General features: G+C 41.5%; 1 protein-coding gene across 2 annotated transcripts in view; it reads left to right on the top strand.

Moving 5' to 3' along the window:
- The window catches only part of AOPEP (aminopeptidase O (putative)), a 613,303-nt gene that overhangs the window by 230,748 nt on the left and 362,375 nt on the right, over positions 1-20,180 (top strand). For both annotated transcript variants that reach the window (XM_077474816.1, XM_077474818.1), the window contains exons 9-10: positions 5,341-5,443; positions 5,522-5,629. In XM_077474816.1, coding sequence (XP_077330942.1) covers positions 5,341-5,443; positions 5,522-5,629 — 211 coding nt within the window. The remainder of the gene's footprint in view (positions 1-5,340; positions 5,444-5,521; positions 5,630-20,180) is intronic.

Raw genomic sequence — 20,180 nt, 5'->3', positions numbered from 1 at the left:
GTCTTTGTATTGTGTGCTTTTAAATCAATACTTGGAAGTGTAATAGAATACCTGTGCTCTCAGCCATTCTGGTGATTTGAGATCCATCCAGCTAAGAAAAAAATATTAAACGTGTCTCTTCTTGTAATGTGACAATTCTAAACATATGGACTATTTCTCTTTTTTTTTGTTGTAAAAAATTATTAGTGAAAAAAAAAATAGTCAAGCATTTATCTATAAAACTGTCTCCCCTAGTTGTATCAGTGTAGCCTTACTTCTCTAAAAATATTTGTAATGCCTGTTAATGAGTTCTGTTTACTTCCTTAGGATAATTGTAATGCCTGTTAGTGAGTTCCGTTTTTTAAAGTGGACCTGAACTCAAAAAGTAAAGATTTGCTGTGATATAGATAACATTTAGAACATGTGCTAAAGACCAGGCCTGTGGCCCAATTCAGCCCGCCAGGCCATTTCATGTGGCCCTTACACCTCTCCTGCAACTGCAGCACCCCCCTCATCTCCATCCTCACCTTGTCTCAGCAGTCTGCAGCAGAGAGGAGGACAGAACTCCTCCGTCAGATCTTGCGCTTCTCCATGCAGCCACAGCATGCCCTCATCTCTACCTCCTCTGCTTTTCTGGTCTCAACATTTAGCAGACTCTGGCAGCTGACTCCAGCCCTTTTCTGGTCCTCCTTTAGACGCTGCACTTTTTGCTTCCCAGCTCTGCCCAAGCTTCTTCCCAGCAGCATCACAAGTTAAGAGGAGTGTCCTGTGATGTAAGGGATGAGGTGGGGTGTTGACATCTTATGTTAGCGGGAGTGGGGTACTCTGGACATCTAGTCTTACAGATTCAACTCATTAGAGGGCAACCATAATGCTGATGTGACCTAATAAAATTGAGTTTGACACCCCTGATCTAGACGGTTAACTGTGCCTAAGCTGTACCCTGAGAAATGTATCTTTTTCCTTAAATTCCTGTTAAATAATAGCAGTATACTTCCTGACGTGACTGTTGGTAGGGATTTCTAAGATCATCAAAGGCACTTCACCAGTGACTGCTAGTCTCACAAGATTTGAAGTGAGGTTTTGGTATTGTCACTACCTTGCTAGTCTCTATTCTCCTTTCTGGAGAAAAAACTGTACATGAGGACCCGCAGTGGAAGGATCTCTCTGCTTGTGCTACATTCCATGGATCTGTGCTTCCTCTCCTTCTCCTGCTGTTGCTTGATTATTTATCCATCAGTCATCTGAACAACATTCATCGAGACTGCTCTGGCATAAGGAAGCAAAGCCTTGTCTCTACCACAATTGCTGGTTCTGTGTAGACCGTGTAAAAAGTGGAACTAGGAATTATAAATGGGTGAAAAGATCAGTTGCAACTAACATACAGGCATTATTGGTAGACAGTCCTTTGCTTGTTTGTTTTGGGCACAGCATCCACATTGCAGTACATTAGCTTTTTCGTGTGGAAAAGCAGGCACAGTGTACTCACCAGAGTCTTATTTCCTGCTTCAGCTCAATTCTGAAAACATATGCTCTCTGTAAGTGGCTGAAGGAGAGTAAAATTGGCTGCAGCCAGAGAACATTTTTCCAACAAGCCTGCTCGACAAAAGTCGATCAATAGATTAACTTCTGTTGAGCGGAAGCTGCCACACATGGATTGAATTTCAGCCTGGCCCTGCTGGACCAATCAAACTTTTTGATCTTTCTATGACTAGATTTACAGTTGGTTTGCTACATGGTAGATTTTTAAGTGTGTCTCATGAGCTCACTTGAGACAGAAGAAAAGATCACCTATGCAGGCCTAAAATCTAAATTGAGCTCACAGCTCACAAAATACAGGACTAGCAACAGCCCCTGAGAAGTAAAGGCCACCATACATTGCTGATTCGATTCCCACATCCATGCTGGTTGTAGAAATCTCCACTGCTGGCTATTGTATTTCTTTTTAATGTATTTTTATTTTGGTATTTTTGCTGAGCCATGTGGTACTTCCAAGATCAGGAGAAAAACCAAACCACTGCCAATTCTGCTGTAAAAATTCCAGGTTTATTGTTTTCTGCCTAATTCTGATCCACACTTGTTCATTGCTACTTGGGTTTGGCCAGTAAAAATTCAGAGAGCAGGTGTAAACTGTACAAACAGTAGGCTTACAGTAGTGTGCAAATATTTTAGACACTAGTGAAAAAATGCTGTGTTGATGCTTTAAAAAAAAATAATGAAATAAATCCTATTTATTTATCAATTAACAACCACTGCACAGAGCACATAAGTAAAACATGTTTTTTATTTTAGTAAAAACTAAAATATTTAATTTTAAATAGCAGGCCAGCAAATTCCCTGATTTTAGTGAAGATTTTTTGGTACTTTTAACAATTTATTTTAATGAATAAAACATTTAAATAGACACCCTGGGCTTTCTCTACTGTGTCTTGTTTTCTGCTTTAATTGCATATTTGATTTCCTTACAGTGTTTATTGTTGTTCTTAAGATTTAGGTTCTGGTACCATTTGATGGACCTCTCCTTCAGTTTAAAAAAAAGTTTTTCTTTTATGTGGTTGCTTTTTTAAGCTGATTTGTTTTTATCGAGGATTATCAAGGCATGTATTTTTATTATGTTTACCTTGGGCGTGCATTGAAAAAAATTGTAATGGAAATGGAAGCGAGACATAGCAGTATCCATAGATTTAGAGGATTGGAGCAAGGCCTGGTCATCTGTAGCCACATGTTCTTTTAACACCATCACCATTGTGGCAGCCTATAAGGTTTTCTCCGCTGGTATTGGGTTCTGGTTCCTCATAGCTAATTCAAACCCTCCGCTGGTATTGGGTTCTGGTTCCGCATAGCTAATTCAAACCCTTCATGGCTCTCACACTAAGTTCCTCAAAATGTGGTGGTCTAACGCTCTCCCCACTCGGTCCCTGGCAAGGTTCGGTATTCCAGACCATTCTGGAACACCATCTAACACACAGGTTCCGTCCTCCCTTCCTGCTTAGGTCTACACCTTTTTCCTTCCTTTCTTGCCTTGATTGTTTGCCGCTTTCTCCCACATCCTGACTGACTTCTGCCTTTTCTCTTCCCACTCCACCTTTTTTTTTTCTTCTTTTCCTTCCCCTTCATTATGGGATCATTATCCCACTTCTTTTTGCCTCACTATGTCCTGGGCCTCCAAGCCCAGTTACTCATTGTCACGTTCGACACTAGATGCCAGATGCTTCTACTTTTTAATTTGAAACCAGCAAAAATAGTCCATCTATTTCAACCAATAAAAAAATTATACACTCCTATATACCCAATCCTGTACCCACAGTTAATCCAAAGAAAGGCGAAAAAACCCTATCAAAGTATGATCCAATTTCAAATAGCAGGGGCAAAAATTCCTTCCTGATTCCCTGAGGCAATCGAATATTCCCTGAATCAACTTTATTTATAAATGTTAGTTTTTTTTTTTTACTCAATAAAAAAACTATTGTACCAGAAAAAACATGCAGATCTGGTACCAAGGTAAATATCGAAACCATACAAAAAAAAAAAAAATTCCATGGAAAAAAATTGTAATGGGAATGCTCCTGGAACTGATTTAGACATCTATGGCACCACCACCTAACAACAAATCCATCTTTACCCAGTTGATGTCAGATAAGGACCGAGTCTGCAGACAAAACCACTGTGGTTGTTAATAAGTTGAGGGCTGTAAAAAATGTATAATTTCCCTTTACCCAGTTTGTCCAGGTATTGGGAGCATATGACTTTCCCCATCTCTACCATGTGATAGCGCTGGTGCTTGATAATTGGCTGCTCGCGCACCAAGCACTGTCACATGAGGGTAAAATGAGAGCTACAATTTGAGTCTTATACAGGGCTTTTTCTCTTCGCTGTGAGCAACTGGAGTGAAGGACTAGCAAAAGGGAATGTAAGTACACTATATTGTTAACAGTATTGCGACGCCTGCCTTTATACACTCATGAACTTTAATGGCACCCCAGTCTTAGTCCGTAGGTTTCAATATTGAGTTGGCCCACCCTTTGCAGCTACAACAGCTTCAACTCTTCACGAAAGGCTGTCCTCAAGGTCTAGGAGTGTGTCTATGGGAATGTTTGACCATTCTTACAAAAGCGCATTTGTGAGGTCAGGTTCTGATGTTGGCTGAGAGGGCCTGGCTCACAGTCTCTGCTCTAATTAATTCCAAAGGCATTCTATCAGGTTGAGGTCAGGACTCAGGCCACTGTGCATGCCAGTCAAGCTTCTCCACCCCAAACTCGCTCATCCATGTTTTTATGGTCCTTGCTTTGCGCACTGGTGCACAGTCATGTTGGAACAAGAATGGGCCATCCCCAAACTGTTCCCACAAAGTTGGGAACAAGAAATTGTCCAAAATATCTTGGTATGCTGACACCTTAAGAGTTCCCTTCACTGGAACTAAGGGGCCAAGCCCAACCCCTGAAAAACAACCCCACACCATAATTCCCCTTCATCATATTAATTTGACAAGGGCACAAAGCAAGGTTCGTAAAGATATGGATGAGCGATACCACCCGATAGAACACCTTTGTGGTGAATTAGAGCGGAGACTGCAAGCCAGGCCTTCTCGTCCAACATCAATGTCTGACCTCACAATTGTGCTTTTGTAAGAATAGCCAAACTTTCCCTTAGACACACTCCTAAACCTCGTGGACAGCCTTCCCGGAAGATTTGAAGCTGTTATAGCTGCAAAAGGTGAGCCAACTCAATATTGAACCCTACAGACGAAGACTAGGATGCCATTAAAGTTCATGTGCGTATAAAGGCAGACGGCACAATACTTTTGACAATATAATGTATGTCTATCTGCAAATTTAAAGTACAACTAATGGCAAAACCTCTATTTAAAAAAAAGTGTAGCGAGATTAGAGTCCCTGTCAGTTTTTATTGTTCTCTGTGCCCCCTTTAGGGAGATCCACCCTCTCTATTTGTCCTATTTACCATTATCATTGAAAGTAAACATAAAAGAAAATCCCCAAATTTGGATCCCAAACTTTAGAGGAGTATTCTTCCAACGAAGACACTCATTCTAGTGACCTGGGGGGCCCCAAGGGATTTCCTTAGTTCACAGGAATATCTTCTCACTTCCTGTTTTGTCTATGGGACAGGAAGTGAAGGGAAATCTCCCTAATGGGACATATATGGCAAAGGAAAAAATAAATAAATTGGCTTATGACCCTTCCTTACTCTATCCAAATTGGAAAAAAAAAGTTTTGCCTACAGTTTTGCTTTATGTGAACATAAATGGATAAAGCATAGGTTTACTTTAATCAGTATTTGACAAAAAGAGTGTTTTATTGTTTTTGAAAATAATGGCACATCCCTCATTTCTCATACCTTCAGGCCCCAAGGTGATAGCACAGGAGAAGTGAGTGACTCTGGAGCTTCTGTTGTACGACATGGACTAAATGCAGACAAGGCTTTTATGCAAGTGCATTATTTAAAGGTAACTGGTTTCATTTTCCCTTTAACAAAAAGACATTGATGTGAGTTATTTCTTGAGTTAAATGTATTTTATTTTCAGGGTTATTTTCTTCTTCGATATCTTGAAAAAATCATGGGTCAAGATGCGTATTTCTCTTTTCTGAGAAAATTTGTGACTAAATTTCATGGGCAGCTGATACTCTCTCAGGTATGTTTTTTTGTAATTCCTTTATTTTTCAAAGAGGATATGGTTTACATCCCAAGTAAATGACATAAAGCTATAACGTATAATACCATTATGAAACAGAAACAATAGGGTCACATCAGCCAATATACAAATCAGTTGTCTCTGTTTACCCTAATCCTATGGGCACATAGGATATACCAGTTTCAAAAATCATGGACAACAGGTAAAGCTGAGGGAATCCACAAATTACCATAATACCATAAATTACCCTAGCAGAAAACATAAATCTGTGCTTCCCGATGGCCAGTGGGATTATGATATAACGTAAAAGGGAAAGAAAAGAAACAAAACATTTTGAAAAGGTAATACCTATAACTAAGGCTAATATTCGAATAAGGAGGGGCAGGAGGATAAAGGATTTATTAAACGGGAGAGGGGGAAAGAGTATAGCGGTTGTCCCTAATAAGGAGAACTGGGTGGAGGAGAGGGGAGAGAGAAATTGAACAGATAGTAGGTAATAGATGCTTCTCGCCCCTGTGAGCAGAGCTAAATCAAGGAAGTCTCCCGAAATTAGGAAACCTCCTGGAGATACTATATGCGTCAGTGTACATAAAGTGGTGCCAGGGTCTCTAGGTTTCACAAAAGGTCTCCTCCCAGTTCTGCAGGGTGGCGGTAAGATCTTCCATATCTCTTAGTTCTTTTACTTTAGAGAACCACAGGATTTTGGATGGTGGGGTGTTGGATCTCCAACAAAGGGGAATGCACGCCTTAGCTGCAATCAGTAGTTGGATTGTAAAGGAGACCTTGTATTTCTTAATTGGTTGTTGGGAAAGATGGAGCAAACAAGCTGCAGGGTTCCCCTCCAAGTTGACATTTGTCAGATGTTTGATTGTGCCGGTCACCTCCCGCCAGAATGTCTCTCAGGTATGTTTAACAAATTAGCAACTGTGTGAATGGTCAGACTGTCAAGTTTTCTGTACACTGAATACTTTCAGTTTCATTGCTCCAGATCAGCATGCGATAAATTTAAACCTCATATATTCATCTAACTTTAGTGTACTGCTGTACATTACACTTATACAGGAGGCTGAAACTTTCTTTTGTGATAAGTATGTATTTGTTAATTTGCCCTGTTCAATAATGCAAAAAAAATATATATTCATAGCTGCCATCTCTCATACCATAGCCTTCTGTCAACCTCCTGGCTCTTCTCTTTGTATAAAGAAGCCGATAAGTGAGAAGTTGATTTATGGTCACTTAGAGAGCACTTCAGTAGAGAATTCAAACAATTGTTTCAAAATAAATTTTAAAGAAGGTGTCACAGAAACCTCTGTTTGATAAAAGACATAAGCCTAATGCCCCGTACTCACAATTGGAAATTCCACCAGCAAAAGTCCGATGTGAGGTTTTGGTTGGAAATTACGACCGTGTGTATGCTCCATTGGACTTTTGCTGGCGGAACTCCCGCCAGCTTCCAGCTTCCCTGCTAAAGAAAAGCATCCCTACAACATGATACTGCCACCACCATGTTTCACGGTGGGGATGGTGTGTTCAGGGCGATGTGCAGCGTTAGCTTTCCGCCACACATAGTTGGGCCAAAAGGTTCAATTTTGGTCTCTGACCAGAGCACTTTTTTACATATGCTTGCTGTATCCCCACATGGCTTCTCACAAACTGCAAATGGGACTTTTTATGTCTTTCTTTCAACAATGACTTTCTTCTTGCCACTCTTCCATAAAGGCCAGATTTGTGGCGTGCATGATTAATAGTTGTCTTGTGACCAGATTTTCCCACCTGAGCTGTGGATCTCTCCAGCTCTTCAGAGTTACCATGGGCCTCTTGGCTGCTTCTCTAAATAATGCTCTTTTTGTCCGGCCTGTCAGTTTAGGTGGACGGTAATGTCTTGGTAGGTTTGCAGTTGTGCCATACTCGTTAATTTGCGGATGATGGATTGAACAGTGCTCTGTGAGATATAAGCTTGGGATATTGTTTTATAACCTAACCCTGCTTTAACCACTTCCCGACCAGCGCACGATGATGTACGTCGACAGAATGGCACGGGCAGGCATATTGGCGTACAGGTACATCCAATATAAAGGTAGTGCTGGGGCTGCAGCTTCTTTTTTTTACAACACTAAAGCTGGTCATACATGCATAAACTGGGGTGGATGCAAGAATTTCCTGCTATGGCTATTGTATGCTGACAGCCAGCGGTCATATTTAAAGTTTGCATTTATATTATTGGAGGCAGGAGCTTATGGGCTGAAATTTTTTCAACGCTGTGTTTTGATTTTTCAGTCTAAGGGTATTGGGTGGAAGTTGCTGACATGAATTTTGCCCAGTTTATCAGGAACCAGATGAATGGCTTTCGACTGATCCTGTGATTATAGTCAAGCCAGTCTTTTTCCTTAGACGTCACTTTCAGTAAGTGTTGGCAAGGTCTTAATCAGTATTTACAGAATATTTATTTTGTTAATCCTTCAAGGATATTAGAGTTCCCCATTTTAATGGCATCACATAAGCATAGTGTACATTGTCATGCTCCTCCAAGTTATATCTTGTCCAGTCTTCTGGTAAAATATGTTTAACCACTTAAGGACCGCCGTATTGCCATTGTACGTCATCGCAATGGCACAGGCAGGCACAAGCACGTACATGTACGTGCCTGCCTTCCAGCGGGTGGGGGGTCCGATCGGACCCCCTCCCGCTGGATACGGTGGTCCGGTTCGCTGCAGGAGAGATCCGTGATGAGGGGATGGCCGTTGGTTTCTGGCCACCCCCTCTCGATCGCTCCTGGCCAATGAGAAGCTTCCTCCCACTGTGTATTGTATACACAGGAAGGAGGAAGTGATGTCATTCTCCTCGGGGCGGTCTTTTTGACCGGACTACGAGGAGAAGACAGAAAGTAAGTGTGCACCAACACTACACTGACATGTAGGTACACACAGGCACACAACCCCCCCCCCCCCGATCCCCCCCGCCCCCCCCGTCACAGTGTCACTGATTGCAGTGATCATTTATTTACTGATCACTGCATTCAGTGTCAGTTGTAAAAGTAAAAACTGTCAGGGCAGTTAGTGTTAGGTCCAGGGTAGCCCCCTATCACCCCCCAATAAAGGTTTAACCCCCTGATTGCCCCTAGAGTTAACCCTTTCACCCCCCTTTTGCCAGTGTCACTAAGCGATCATTTTTCTGATCGCTGCATTAGTGTCCCTGATGTCGCTAGGTAGCTAGTTTTTTTTTAGGTTCACCGCCAGGTTTTTATAGTGCTAGGTACCCCAATATACTACCCAATAATGGTTTTAACCCCTTGATTGCCCCTAGTTAACCCGTTCACCCCCTTTTGCCAGTGTCACTAGCGATCATTTTTCTGATCGCTGCATTAGTGTCGCTAGGTAGCTAGTTTTTTTTAGGTTCACCGCCAGGTTTTTATAGCGTTAGGTACCCCGATATACTACCCAATAATGGTTTTAACCCCCTGATTGCCCCTAGTTAACCCTTTCACCCCCTTTTGCCAGTGTCACTAAGCGATCATTTTTCTGATCGCTGCATTAGTGTCACTAGTGCCGCTAGGTAGCTAGTTATTTTTTTAGGTTCACCGCCAGGTTTTTATAGCGCTAGGTACCCCGATATACTACCCAATAATGATTTTAACCCCCTGATTGCCCCTAGTTAACCCTTTCACCCCCTTTTCACCAGCGATCACAGTATAAGTGTCACTGGTGACGCTGGTTAGCCAGTTAGTTATTTAGGTTCCCCGTCAGGTTTTTATATAGCGTCAGGGACCCCCATATACTACCTAATAAAAATTTGAACCCCCTGATTGCCCCTAGTTAACCCTTTCACCAGTGATCACCGTATAAGTGTTACGGGTGACTCTGGTTAGGTAGCTCACTTTTTATAGCATCAGGGCACCCACCATTTATTACCCAATAAAGGTTTAACCCCGTGATCACCCGGCGGGTGATATCAATTAGGTTTTAGGGTCAGGATCTGCGTCGCCCCAGGCAGCGCTAGGTTAGTGCCAGTACCGCTAACACCCACACGCAAAGCATAAACCTCCCGTAGTGGTATAGAATCTGAACAGATCAATATCTGATCTGATCAGATCTATACTAGCGTCCCCAGCAGTTTAGGGTTCCAAAAAAACGCATTGTTAGCGGGATAAGCCCAGATACCTGCTAGCACCTGCGTTTTGCCCCTCTGCCCAGCCCACCCAAGTGCAGTATCGATCGATCACTGTTACTTACAAAACACTAAACACATAACTGCAGCGATCGCAGAGTCAGGCCTGATCCCTGCGATCGCTAACAGTTTTTTTGGTAGCATTTAATATTTAAATCCGGAAGGCAGTGCTTGGTTTTCGGGGTCCCGTACGTGGCTAGGCTCCCAAAAAGTCCCCCACATGTGGTATCCCCGTACTTGGGAGAAGCAGCAGAATTTATTTTGGGGTGTAATTTGACTTATGCCCATAGCATGTGTGAGCAATATATCATTTAGTGACAACTTTGTGCAAAATAAAAAAAAAATTGTAAAATTCCTGCAACTTGTGGCAAAATATAAAATATTTCATGGACTCAGCATGCCTCTCAGTAAATAGCTTGGGGTGTCTACTTTCCAAAATGGGGTCATTTGGGGGGGGGGGGTTTGTGTTATTTTGGCATTTTATGGCCTTCGAAACTGTGATAGGTAGTGAGGAGTCAAATCAAAAATTTGCACCCTTAGAAATCCTGAAGGCAGTGATTGGTTTTCGGGTACCGTACGCGGCTAGACTCCCAAAAAGTCCCACATATGTGGTATCCCCGTACTCAGGAGAAGCAGCAGAATATATTTTGGGGTGCAATTCCACATATAACTATGGCATGTGTGAGCAATATATCATTTAGTGACAACTTTTTGTAAACTTTTTTTTTTTTTGTGTCATTATTCAATCACTTGGGACAAAAAAAAAAATATTCAATGGGCTCAACATGCCTCTCCACAACTTCCTTCGGGTGTATACTTTCCAAAATGGGGTCATTTGGGGGGGGGGTTTGTACTGCCCTGCCATTTTAGCGCCTCAAGAAATGAGATAGGCAGTCGTAAATTAAAAGCTGTGTAAATTCCAGAAAATGTACTCTAGTTTGTAGACGCTATAACTTTTCCGCAAACCAATAAATATACGCTTATTGACATTTTTTTTTACTAAAGACATGTGGCTGAATAAATTTTGCCCTAAACGTTTGACTAAAATTGAGTTTATTCGATTTTTCTTATAACAAAAAGTAGAAAATATCGTTTTTTCTCAAAATTTTTGGTCTTTTTCCATTTATATCGCAAAAAATAAAAATCTCAGAGGCAATCAAATACCATCAAAAGAAAGCTCTATTTGTGGGAAGAAAAGGACGCAAATTTGGTTTGGGTACAACATTGCATGACCGCGCAATTACCAGTTAAAGCAGTGCAGTGCGAAATTGTAAAAAGACCTCTGGTCCTTAGGGTGTTTATTGGTCCGGGGCTGAAGTAGTTAAGAAGTCAGTGGGAAGAAAAATTTATAATGTGGAAGAGTAGTTGATAGATTATCATTGGTTACTAGAGGTTACTGCACATTACATATATAGGCTGATTTACTAAGTTGATCCTCTTCTTACAATATATTGGGGACAATCACTTCAGTTATCCAATCATAAAAAAAGCAAACTCCGGTGAGCTTATTTTATCTGCACATAATTGGACAAGTGAGGCCGCGTACACACGGGCGGACTGTCTGCCCAACTTAGTCCGCTGAACAGTGTTTCAGCGGACAATCCGCTCGTGTGTGGGCTTCAGCGGACTTTTTCAGCGGACAGTCTGACGAACAAAGTCTTACGGAATTTCCGTAAGACAGTCCGTTCAAACTTGGTTTTGTCCGTCCAAACTTGGTTTCAGCGGACAGTCCGCTCGTGTGTAGGCAAGTTGGACGGACTAAGTATGGCGCATGCTCAGAAAGGGTTTACACGGCCGAAGGTTGCATTGCAGTGTATAGGACGTCGTTTTTCTAGTCCCGTCGTACGTGCTGTACACGTCATCACGCACGCTTTCAGCGGACTGTCTGCTCATCGTGTGTGGTCAAGTCCGTTCATGCTAATTTTGAACGGACTGTCTGTCGGATTGTCTGCCGAACTTAGTTGGGCAGACAATCCGCCCGTGTGTACGCGGCCTGAAGTGAATATTCACACATTTTGTAGTGTAAAAAGTCTCAACTCCTTTAGTAAATCAGCCCAATAGTCTTTGTGCTTTAAGCAGTTTTAAAAAACAATTATTTATTCATTTTAAAAGATTACGAGTCACTTTAATCTCTTTCATGCTTGTGTTTAAATATATCTGGATGGGTTTATGAGAAAAATATCAATATAGTACATCTACTTTCTGTAAAGGATCCCATTAAGTCTGCATTAAGATGTCATGTTCGGTCTTCTCCTGTATACAACTGAACGTGAGTCACATACACAATGTCGGGCTTCAAGTATCTATTGGTATCTCTCCTGTTTTCCATACTCCTGCTAATAGACGGATGGCAGTTCTGAACATACAGTATATAGGGGTGGATTTATACCAGCTGCAGCTTCGGTATGTGTATTCACTTTTTCATTTTTTTTTCCATCTCTGCTAAAGAGTCCTCAATTATCTGATAATTTTTTTTTTTTATTTGCATTCACTTGTCAACCTCATGTTTTGCTATCTACTAAAACCTTACAGGCTTTTCTTTCTCCTCATCAAATACATTTTATATTCTGTGTTTAAATTTGCAATTGCTTTTACATTTTCCAAAAAAGCACACAATAAAATGTAATCTCACAAAAAAAAAAAATGCATAAAAAGCACAAAGGGAACCTGTGACATTATAATAAGAATTGGAAGTGCACTTAGGGCTATTGAATGTACATTTTGTTCCTGACAGTAGCTCACGTGCCTTTAGTTCAATGTATTTTTCTGTAAAAGTAGGACATCTGTTTTGTAAATATGTCGGAGATAAAATATCCAGACATTATTTCTTAATAGTAGATATGTTTAAGGCTTTTACGCTCTTTCCATTGGTAAACAGCAATAATGTTGCGCAATACACAGTTAGGGGAATTCAATAAAGCTTTAACAACACTTTTCTGGCAATAGTCTAGAACTACCTACGTAAAATTCAGGCAAGCATTTGCACCATTTTCGATTAACATTACGGTCACATACGCCAAATTCAGGTAGTTCTAACTAGCACCACTTTAAGAACCTGTGATTATGGAAACAACATGTTCTCAAAAAATTACCGCCAGTTCACAGATCAGGAAACTGGCACTAAATACATCCAGCATCATGGAAGTACACCAGTACTCAGAGTGGGGCATGCTTGTGCTGGGAACTCTTCGTCAATGTGACAGCTTCCTAAACAGGGCTCTACAGCGGAGAGTGGTGATGTCATTACCCAAATATGACAATTCCTATATTTGGGAATTGACTTGAGTTACTTGGTGGGGAGAGCCTGAGGGGGATCTGAGAGAGTTGTTCCCCATTAAGCCCACCCTAATTTTGATTGTTTATAGGTGTATTCTGAAGACGTTATTGGACTGAATGGCAGCTATGGATCTGCCCCCTGTCATGCACTGTGTCAGTTAACAGCAAGGCGGACCTGATGAGTAAATAGTCTTATCAGTTATCGAATCAGGTTTCACCCACCACAACACAAAACTACTTGCCTTTTGCCTGTCAATGTGACAAAGTTTCCTGGGTGGGAGCACCAGTATGAACATTCCGATGTCAGTGCCAGGCACAGACAGATTCATGTACCTGTCTGTGACAGGTCCTTGAATCAGATGCAGATATTGACAATCCCCCACAATGTTCCTTAGCCATTGTTCATAAATTATTTTCACAGATCTGACTACAGTAAACCTAAATAATATTGGTTGCTATGGATTACTGCAGTCTGTATATCATACTTACACTTTAAAAATAAAATAAACCTAAAAACTATTGGGACTCCAAAGAAGAATGGGAAGAGGATGTGAATACAAGTCTGGACTATATTCTGCACGGTGTTGAAAAGAATGCAATTTGTGTGTCTTAAATTTTAGGTTATGTATGCAAATAGGTTAGGAGCACGATACTTCCATCAGCAATCCGACAGTGGAGTGTAAAAGTGCAAACGGTAGCAGCCAAATGGTTAAAGTAATACTAAAGGATAAAAATGTTTTGGGTTAAAATAAAAATCTGTTATACTTACTTGATCTGTGTAACAAAATTGCACAAAAAAAGTCCCTTACCTCCTCTTCTGGTGTTTCCCCGCCTGTGCTATCTGCTCCTCCATGTATGCATGCTCCCAAGGCAGACTGTGTGTGTCCATAGACATATACAGCACCGTAAGCCACGCCCCCCCCCCCCACTCTCTTCTCACAGAACTTTGACAGCAGCAGGATCCTATAGCCCTGTCCACACTCAGTGTCTCCTGTGGGAGCAGGAGGTGAAGGGAGCAGTGCTGCAGCTGAGACAGTGCTGGAGCAGTGAAAGGAGTCAGGTAGGTATGTAGGGATGGGTGTGGATAGAACAGGTAGTGGGATGTTTTTTACCCCAGTTTAGGGAATGCATAAATGTATGAAACTTTTTGACTTTAGAACCACTTTAAACCACTTGCCTATAGGGCACTTACACCCCCTTCCTGCCCAGGCCAATTTTCAGCTTTCAGTGCTGTCGCATTTTGAATGACAATTGCGCAGTCATGCATTATACTCATATGAAATTTTTATATATTTTTTCCACACAAATAGAGATTTAATTTAGTGGTATTTAATCACCACTGGATTTTTTATTTTTCGTGAAATAAACAAAATCTAATATCAGAGACATTAGAAAGTACGGATATAAATTGTTATCAGTGCAGTGCTTTCTTCAGTCTTCCTGTAACATTTTCTCCGCAATGTGGGTCCTAAGTGACACTGGGAAGGCACCTGTACTTCCACATCTACATTTACAGCACACATATTTGTGTTCACAGTCCTTGCCAGCAGCGTATTTTCTAGGAGAGGTGTAAATAGTCTCTAGCTCTGTTACTTTTCTATTTACTGACACATTTTTCATTAACCACTTGCTTACTGGGCACTTAAACCCCCCTCAGTCCCAGACCAATTTTCAGCTTTCAGCGCTGATGCACTTTGAATGACAATTGCGCGGGCATACAACACTGTACCCAAATGACATTTTTATCATTTTTTTCCCACAAATAGAGCTTTCTTTTGGTGGTATTTAGTTACAGCTCGGAGTTTTATTTTTTGCTAAACAAACAAAAAAAGATGCAAAAAAATAAAAAATAAAAAATCATGTTTTAATAGTTTGTTATAAAATTTTGCAAACGGGTCATTTTTCTCCTTCATTGAAGTGCGCTGATTAGGCGGCACTGATGGCTGCATTGGTGGGCACTGATGGGCTGCATTGGTGGGCACTGATGGGCTGCATTGGTGGGCACTGATGGGCTGCACTGGTGGGCACTGATAGGCATAGTTAAGGCGGCACTAATAGGCACAGATAAGGCGGCACCGATGGGCACAGATAAGTCGGCACTGATGGGCAAAGATGGGCACATAAGATGGCACGGATGGGTGGCACAGATGGGTGGCACGGATGGGTGGCACGGATGGGCACTGATAGGTACCACAGATAGATGGGACTGATGGGCACTGATAGGTGGCACTGATAGGTGGCTCTGATAGGTGGCACTGCTGGGCACTGATGGGCGGCACTGCTGGGCACTGATGGGCGGCACTGGGGTGCAGCACCTTTGAGGCAGATTGGGTGGCACTGTGGGTGGCACTGTGGGGTGGCACTGTGGGTGGCACTGTGGGCACTATGGGCACTGACGGGGGGCACTGACGGGGGGCACTTACTTTTGCGTTTTATTTTACTTCAGGATGGCACTGCGGGAGGCAGGTGGGCACTGGCAGGTGGCAGGTGGTCCCTTGTATTGATGGCCGTGATCGGGACTGATGTCCCGATCACGGCCGCCGGTGATCGGCTTTTTTTTTTTCTCCTCGCGCTGTCAGCGCGAGGAGGAATAATAGCCGATTACCGGCTCCGTTCTATCACATGATCAGCTGTCATTGGCTGACAGCTGATCACGTGATAAGGGGTCGGGATCGACCCCTTGCACGGATCGGTGATCAGGCGAGTCTCACGGACTCGCCGATCACAGAGCGCGCCGCGCGCGCCCCTCAGGGGGCGCGCAGGCCGCTCGTATCCGGGACGACGTCAATAGACGTAGTCCCGGAAATGTAGGTCCGCGCTGATGCCGTCATTTGGCAATAGCGCGGATCTGTAGTGGTTAAAGTGGTTGTAAACCCTTACATACAGCCAGTGAAGGGACTGGCCCCATGTGATACACAGAAATGAAACAAATCCTCCTACATAGGTTGTACCTGTCTTCTCTTCTCTATAGCCATTCAAATTGCAGAATTTATAAAGCTTGTCTGAATGCAGAAAGCAGGGGGTAAGAGCTGAAATTACACACTTTAGAGCTCAGTGAGGAGAGCTCTGAGAGCTGATTGGAGGCAAGGGATGCACCCCCCTCCACACAGCACACAGGAACCGAACTGAGGCTATCAATCAGCTGGAGGTCCCTCCCTTGTTACCATTTTTCTCTTGGTGCTGGGAAAACTGGTCAGAACTGATTCATGTTGATAGCAGAGTAATAAAGTAGCAGACAGAATTTACATGTAGTGCTCTTAATTGAGACAAGTATATGCTATAGAGGGATATGCTTTGTTCACATTTCATGCCTGGGGTTTACAACCACTTTAAGTTCTTCATTGTTTTTCACTTCACTGTGTTAGTGATATTCCATCACTTGAACAGTGTGTATTTTAGTTTCAAGGAATGTTTGGGTTTGATGAACTACCAAAAACTGATTCAGCCGAGAATTTCTATTTTTATTTGCAAGTTAAACACTTGTTATCCTGCCAGTGGGTTAACAATAATGCCAAGCCTGAATGTTTCTGTTTATAGGATTTGGCTTGAAAAGTAAGAACTTTCTTCATTTTTGTCTGTCTTGGCTCAGTAAGAAAGGCTTGGAGCACGTGATTACCTGGAAGTAGTGTTCCTTTAGTTTTCATTTAAAATAGTTTTCAAAAGTCAAACGTTATGAGAATCAGTTCAGGATGCAGGATGTGTGCAGAGCAGTCACTTCGATCCCAAGCTTTTCCCTGGCTTTAGATTTTATTATGAAATAAGATGGAAGATATTTGAAGGCACGGAGACTCCCACACCTTGTTAATACATCTTACTTTATAAGAACAAAGCCTCCAATGTTTATGGCAGTAACTGTAGGATTCTATGTTTTAACAAAGCAAATATTTGTGATTACCAACCAGCTTTTGTCGTGATCCCATTTTAAAGTTAACTTCTCACTGGTGGTTTTTTAATTTGCCAAATGCATATAGTGTTTTCTTGGCATTTGGTAAGCAATTAAAAAGCATTCAGAAAGCGTACCTAATGCTTTCAGAATGCTCAGAAAACTGTTTTAAATACGCCAAAAATCACCTTCTAACCACTTGTTAATTTCACCAATTATTTTGAATAGGGGCGGACGGATTGAGAATGATCAGTTGTAAGCAGTTGGCAGCCTTGGAATGATGTGGATGTTTTCCAGTGGCCACTTAAAATATGCTATGCTATTGGTTGCCTGTATGTGTACTGTCACGTTCATTTGCTGTTCAAACTTGTGCAGTAAGCAGTTGGCAGGGTGTTGATATGCACACTCACTGTGAGCCAACAATGTCAGTAGGTACTGAGCCTTAAAGTGTACTATAATAATGTCTGGACATATTTTTTAAGATGCTGTCAAGGCTTTTGTAAATACAGTTTTTTGTATAACCTAATGCGTTATAGCTGCTCTGATCAGTGAAAGGGACATCATTTTCAGAGTTTTGAGGGAATCTGCTGACAACTGATATTAATAAAGTGCTGCCAAAAACTCAACTTTATTAGGGACTTTAGATAAATAAATGAAGGAAAAACACTCTACAGATTTTATTTTTCTCAGTTCTGGCTATAATAACAAATAATACAGCTTGTAGAAAAAACACTTATCATTCACTTTTAGGTTATTTTCTTTTTTAATTATGTATTTCCTTAAAGAAGAACTCCGGGCAAAACTTTTTTTCTCCCATTGCAGTGGAGCTGTGCCCGTTACCTGCTCTTTTTCTTCTAGGGGATTTCAGAACAGAGATATACTTACCTAATCTGCCAATCCTCCAAGCACAAGACTGGTCCCTGCCGAAAAATGTCAATAAGCGTATATTTATTGGTTTGCGCAAAAGTTATATCGTCTATAAACTACAGTACATTTTCTAGAATTTCCACAGCTTTTAGTTTATGACTCATTTCTTGAGGTACTAAAATGGCAGGGCAGTACAACCCCTCCCCCCAAATGACCCCATTTTGGAAAGTAGACACCCCAAGGAAATTGCTCAGAGGCATGTTGAGTCCATTGAATATTTTATACTTTGCCACAAGTTGCGGGAGAATGACAAACTTTTTTTTTTTTTTTTTGCACAAAGTTGTCACTAAATGATATATTTCTCACACATGCCATGGGTATATGTGAAATTACACCCCAAAATACATTCTGCTGCTTCTCCTGAGTATGGGGATACCACATGTGTGGGACTTTTTGGGAGCCTAGCTGCGTACGAAAACCAATCACCGCCTTCAGGATTTCTAAGAGAGTACATTTTTGATTTCACTCCTCACTACCTATCACAGTTTTGAAGGCCATAAGATAGCACAAAACCCCCCAAATGACCCCATTTTGGAAAGTAGACACCCCAAGCTATTTGCTGAGAGGTATGGTGAGTATTTTGCAGTTCTTATTTGTTTTTGAAAATGAGGAAAGAAAAGAAAAATGTATTTTTTTTTTCTTTTTTCAATTTTCAAAACTTTGTGACAAAAAGCGAGATCTGTAAAATATTCACCATACCTCTCAGCAAATGAATTGGGGTGTCTACTTTGCAAAATGGGGTCATTTGGTGGGGTTTTGTGCCATCTGCGCAATCCATGGCCTCCAAAACTGTGATAGTCAGTGAGGAGTGAAATCAAAAATTTACACCCTTAGAAAGCCTGAAGGCGGTGCTTGGTTTTCGGGGTCTCGTACGCGGCTATGCTCCCAAAAAGTCTCACATGTGGTATCCCCATACTCAGGAGAAGCAACAGAATGTATTTTGGGTTGTAATTTTACATATGCCCATGGCATGTTTGAGCTATATATCATTTAGTGACAACTTTGTGCAAAAAAAAAAAAAAACATTATCTTTTTCCCACAACTTGTGTCACAATATAAAATATTTCATAGACTCGACATGCCTCTCAGCAAATAGCTTGGGGTGTCTACTTTCCAAAATGGGGTCATTTGTGGGAGTTTTGAACTGTCCTGGCATTATGTACACAACATTTAGAAGCTTATGTCACACAACACCCACTCTGCTAACCACTTGAAGACAAAGCCCTTTCTGAAACTTTTTGTTTACATGAAAACATTTTTTATTTTTGCAAGAAAATTACTTTGAACCCCCAAACATATATTTTTTTAAAAGCAAAGGCCCTATAGATTAAAATGGTGGGAGTTTAATTTTTTTCTGCACAGTATTTGCTCAGCGATTTTTCAAACGCTTTTTTGGGGGGGAAAACGCACTTTTTTTAAATTTTAATGCACTAAAACACACTATATTGCCCAAATGTTTGATGAAATAAAAAAGATGATCTTAGGCCAAGTACATGGATACCAAACATGACATGCTTTAAAATTGCGCACAAATGTGCAGTGGCGACAAACTACATACATTTTTAAAAGCCTTTACAGGTTACCATTTAGGATTTACGGAGGAGGTCTACTGCTAAAATTACTGCCCTCAATCTGACCTTCCCAGTGAAACCTCACATGGATGGTGCAATTGCTGTTTACATTTGACGCACGACCTAAGCTTGTGTTTGCCTTTGCGCGAGAGCAGGGGGGACAGGGGTGCTTTTTATCTTGTTTTTAAACTGTTGCTTTCATTTTTTTTTTATAATTTTTTATTGTTCTCAGGGAATGTAAATATCCCCTATGATTGCAATAGGTAGTGACAGGTACTCTTTTTTGAAAAAATGGGGGTCTAGATCTCTCCTCTGCCCTCAAAGCATCTGACCACACCAAGATCGGTGTGATAAAATGCTTTCCCAATTTCCCAATAGCGCTGTTTACACCTGGCGAAATCTAAGTCATAAAATGCCCGTAGCTTCTGGTTTCTTAGGTCATAGAGATGATTAGAACTGTTCTGGTCTCTGATCAGCTCTATGGTCAGCTGGCGGAACCACTGGCTGCATTCTCTGGTTCCCTGTTGGGACAGGAGAGCCAGAGAAAACCATGGAAGACGGTGGGGGGGGGGGGGGAATTCGCTCCCACTGATTGTAAAAGCAGTCTAGAGGCTAATTAGCCACTAGGATTGCTTTTTCATGAAAGCCGACCGCTGGCTGAAAAGAATGATACCAAGATGATACCTAAACACACAGGCATCATTCTGGTATAACCACTTAAAGTCCAGCA

Source organism: Lithobates pipiens, unplaced genomic scaffold (assembly GCF_037356315.1).
Source record: "Lithobates pipiens isolate NorthernLeopardFrog02 unplaced genomic scaffold, aLitPip1_a1.2 Scaffold_13, whole genome shotgun sequence".
In the NCBI taxonomy this organism is placed as follows: Eukaryota; Metazoa; Chordata; class Amphibia; order Anura; family Ranidae; genus Lithobates; species Lithobates pipiens.
The sequence above is the reverse complement of the archived record's forward strand: the minus strand, read 5'-3'. Positions and strand labels throughout refer to the sequence as shown.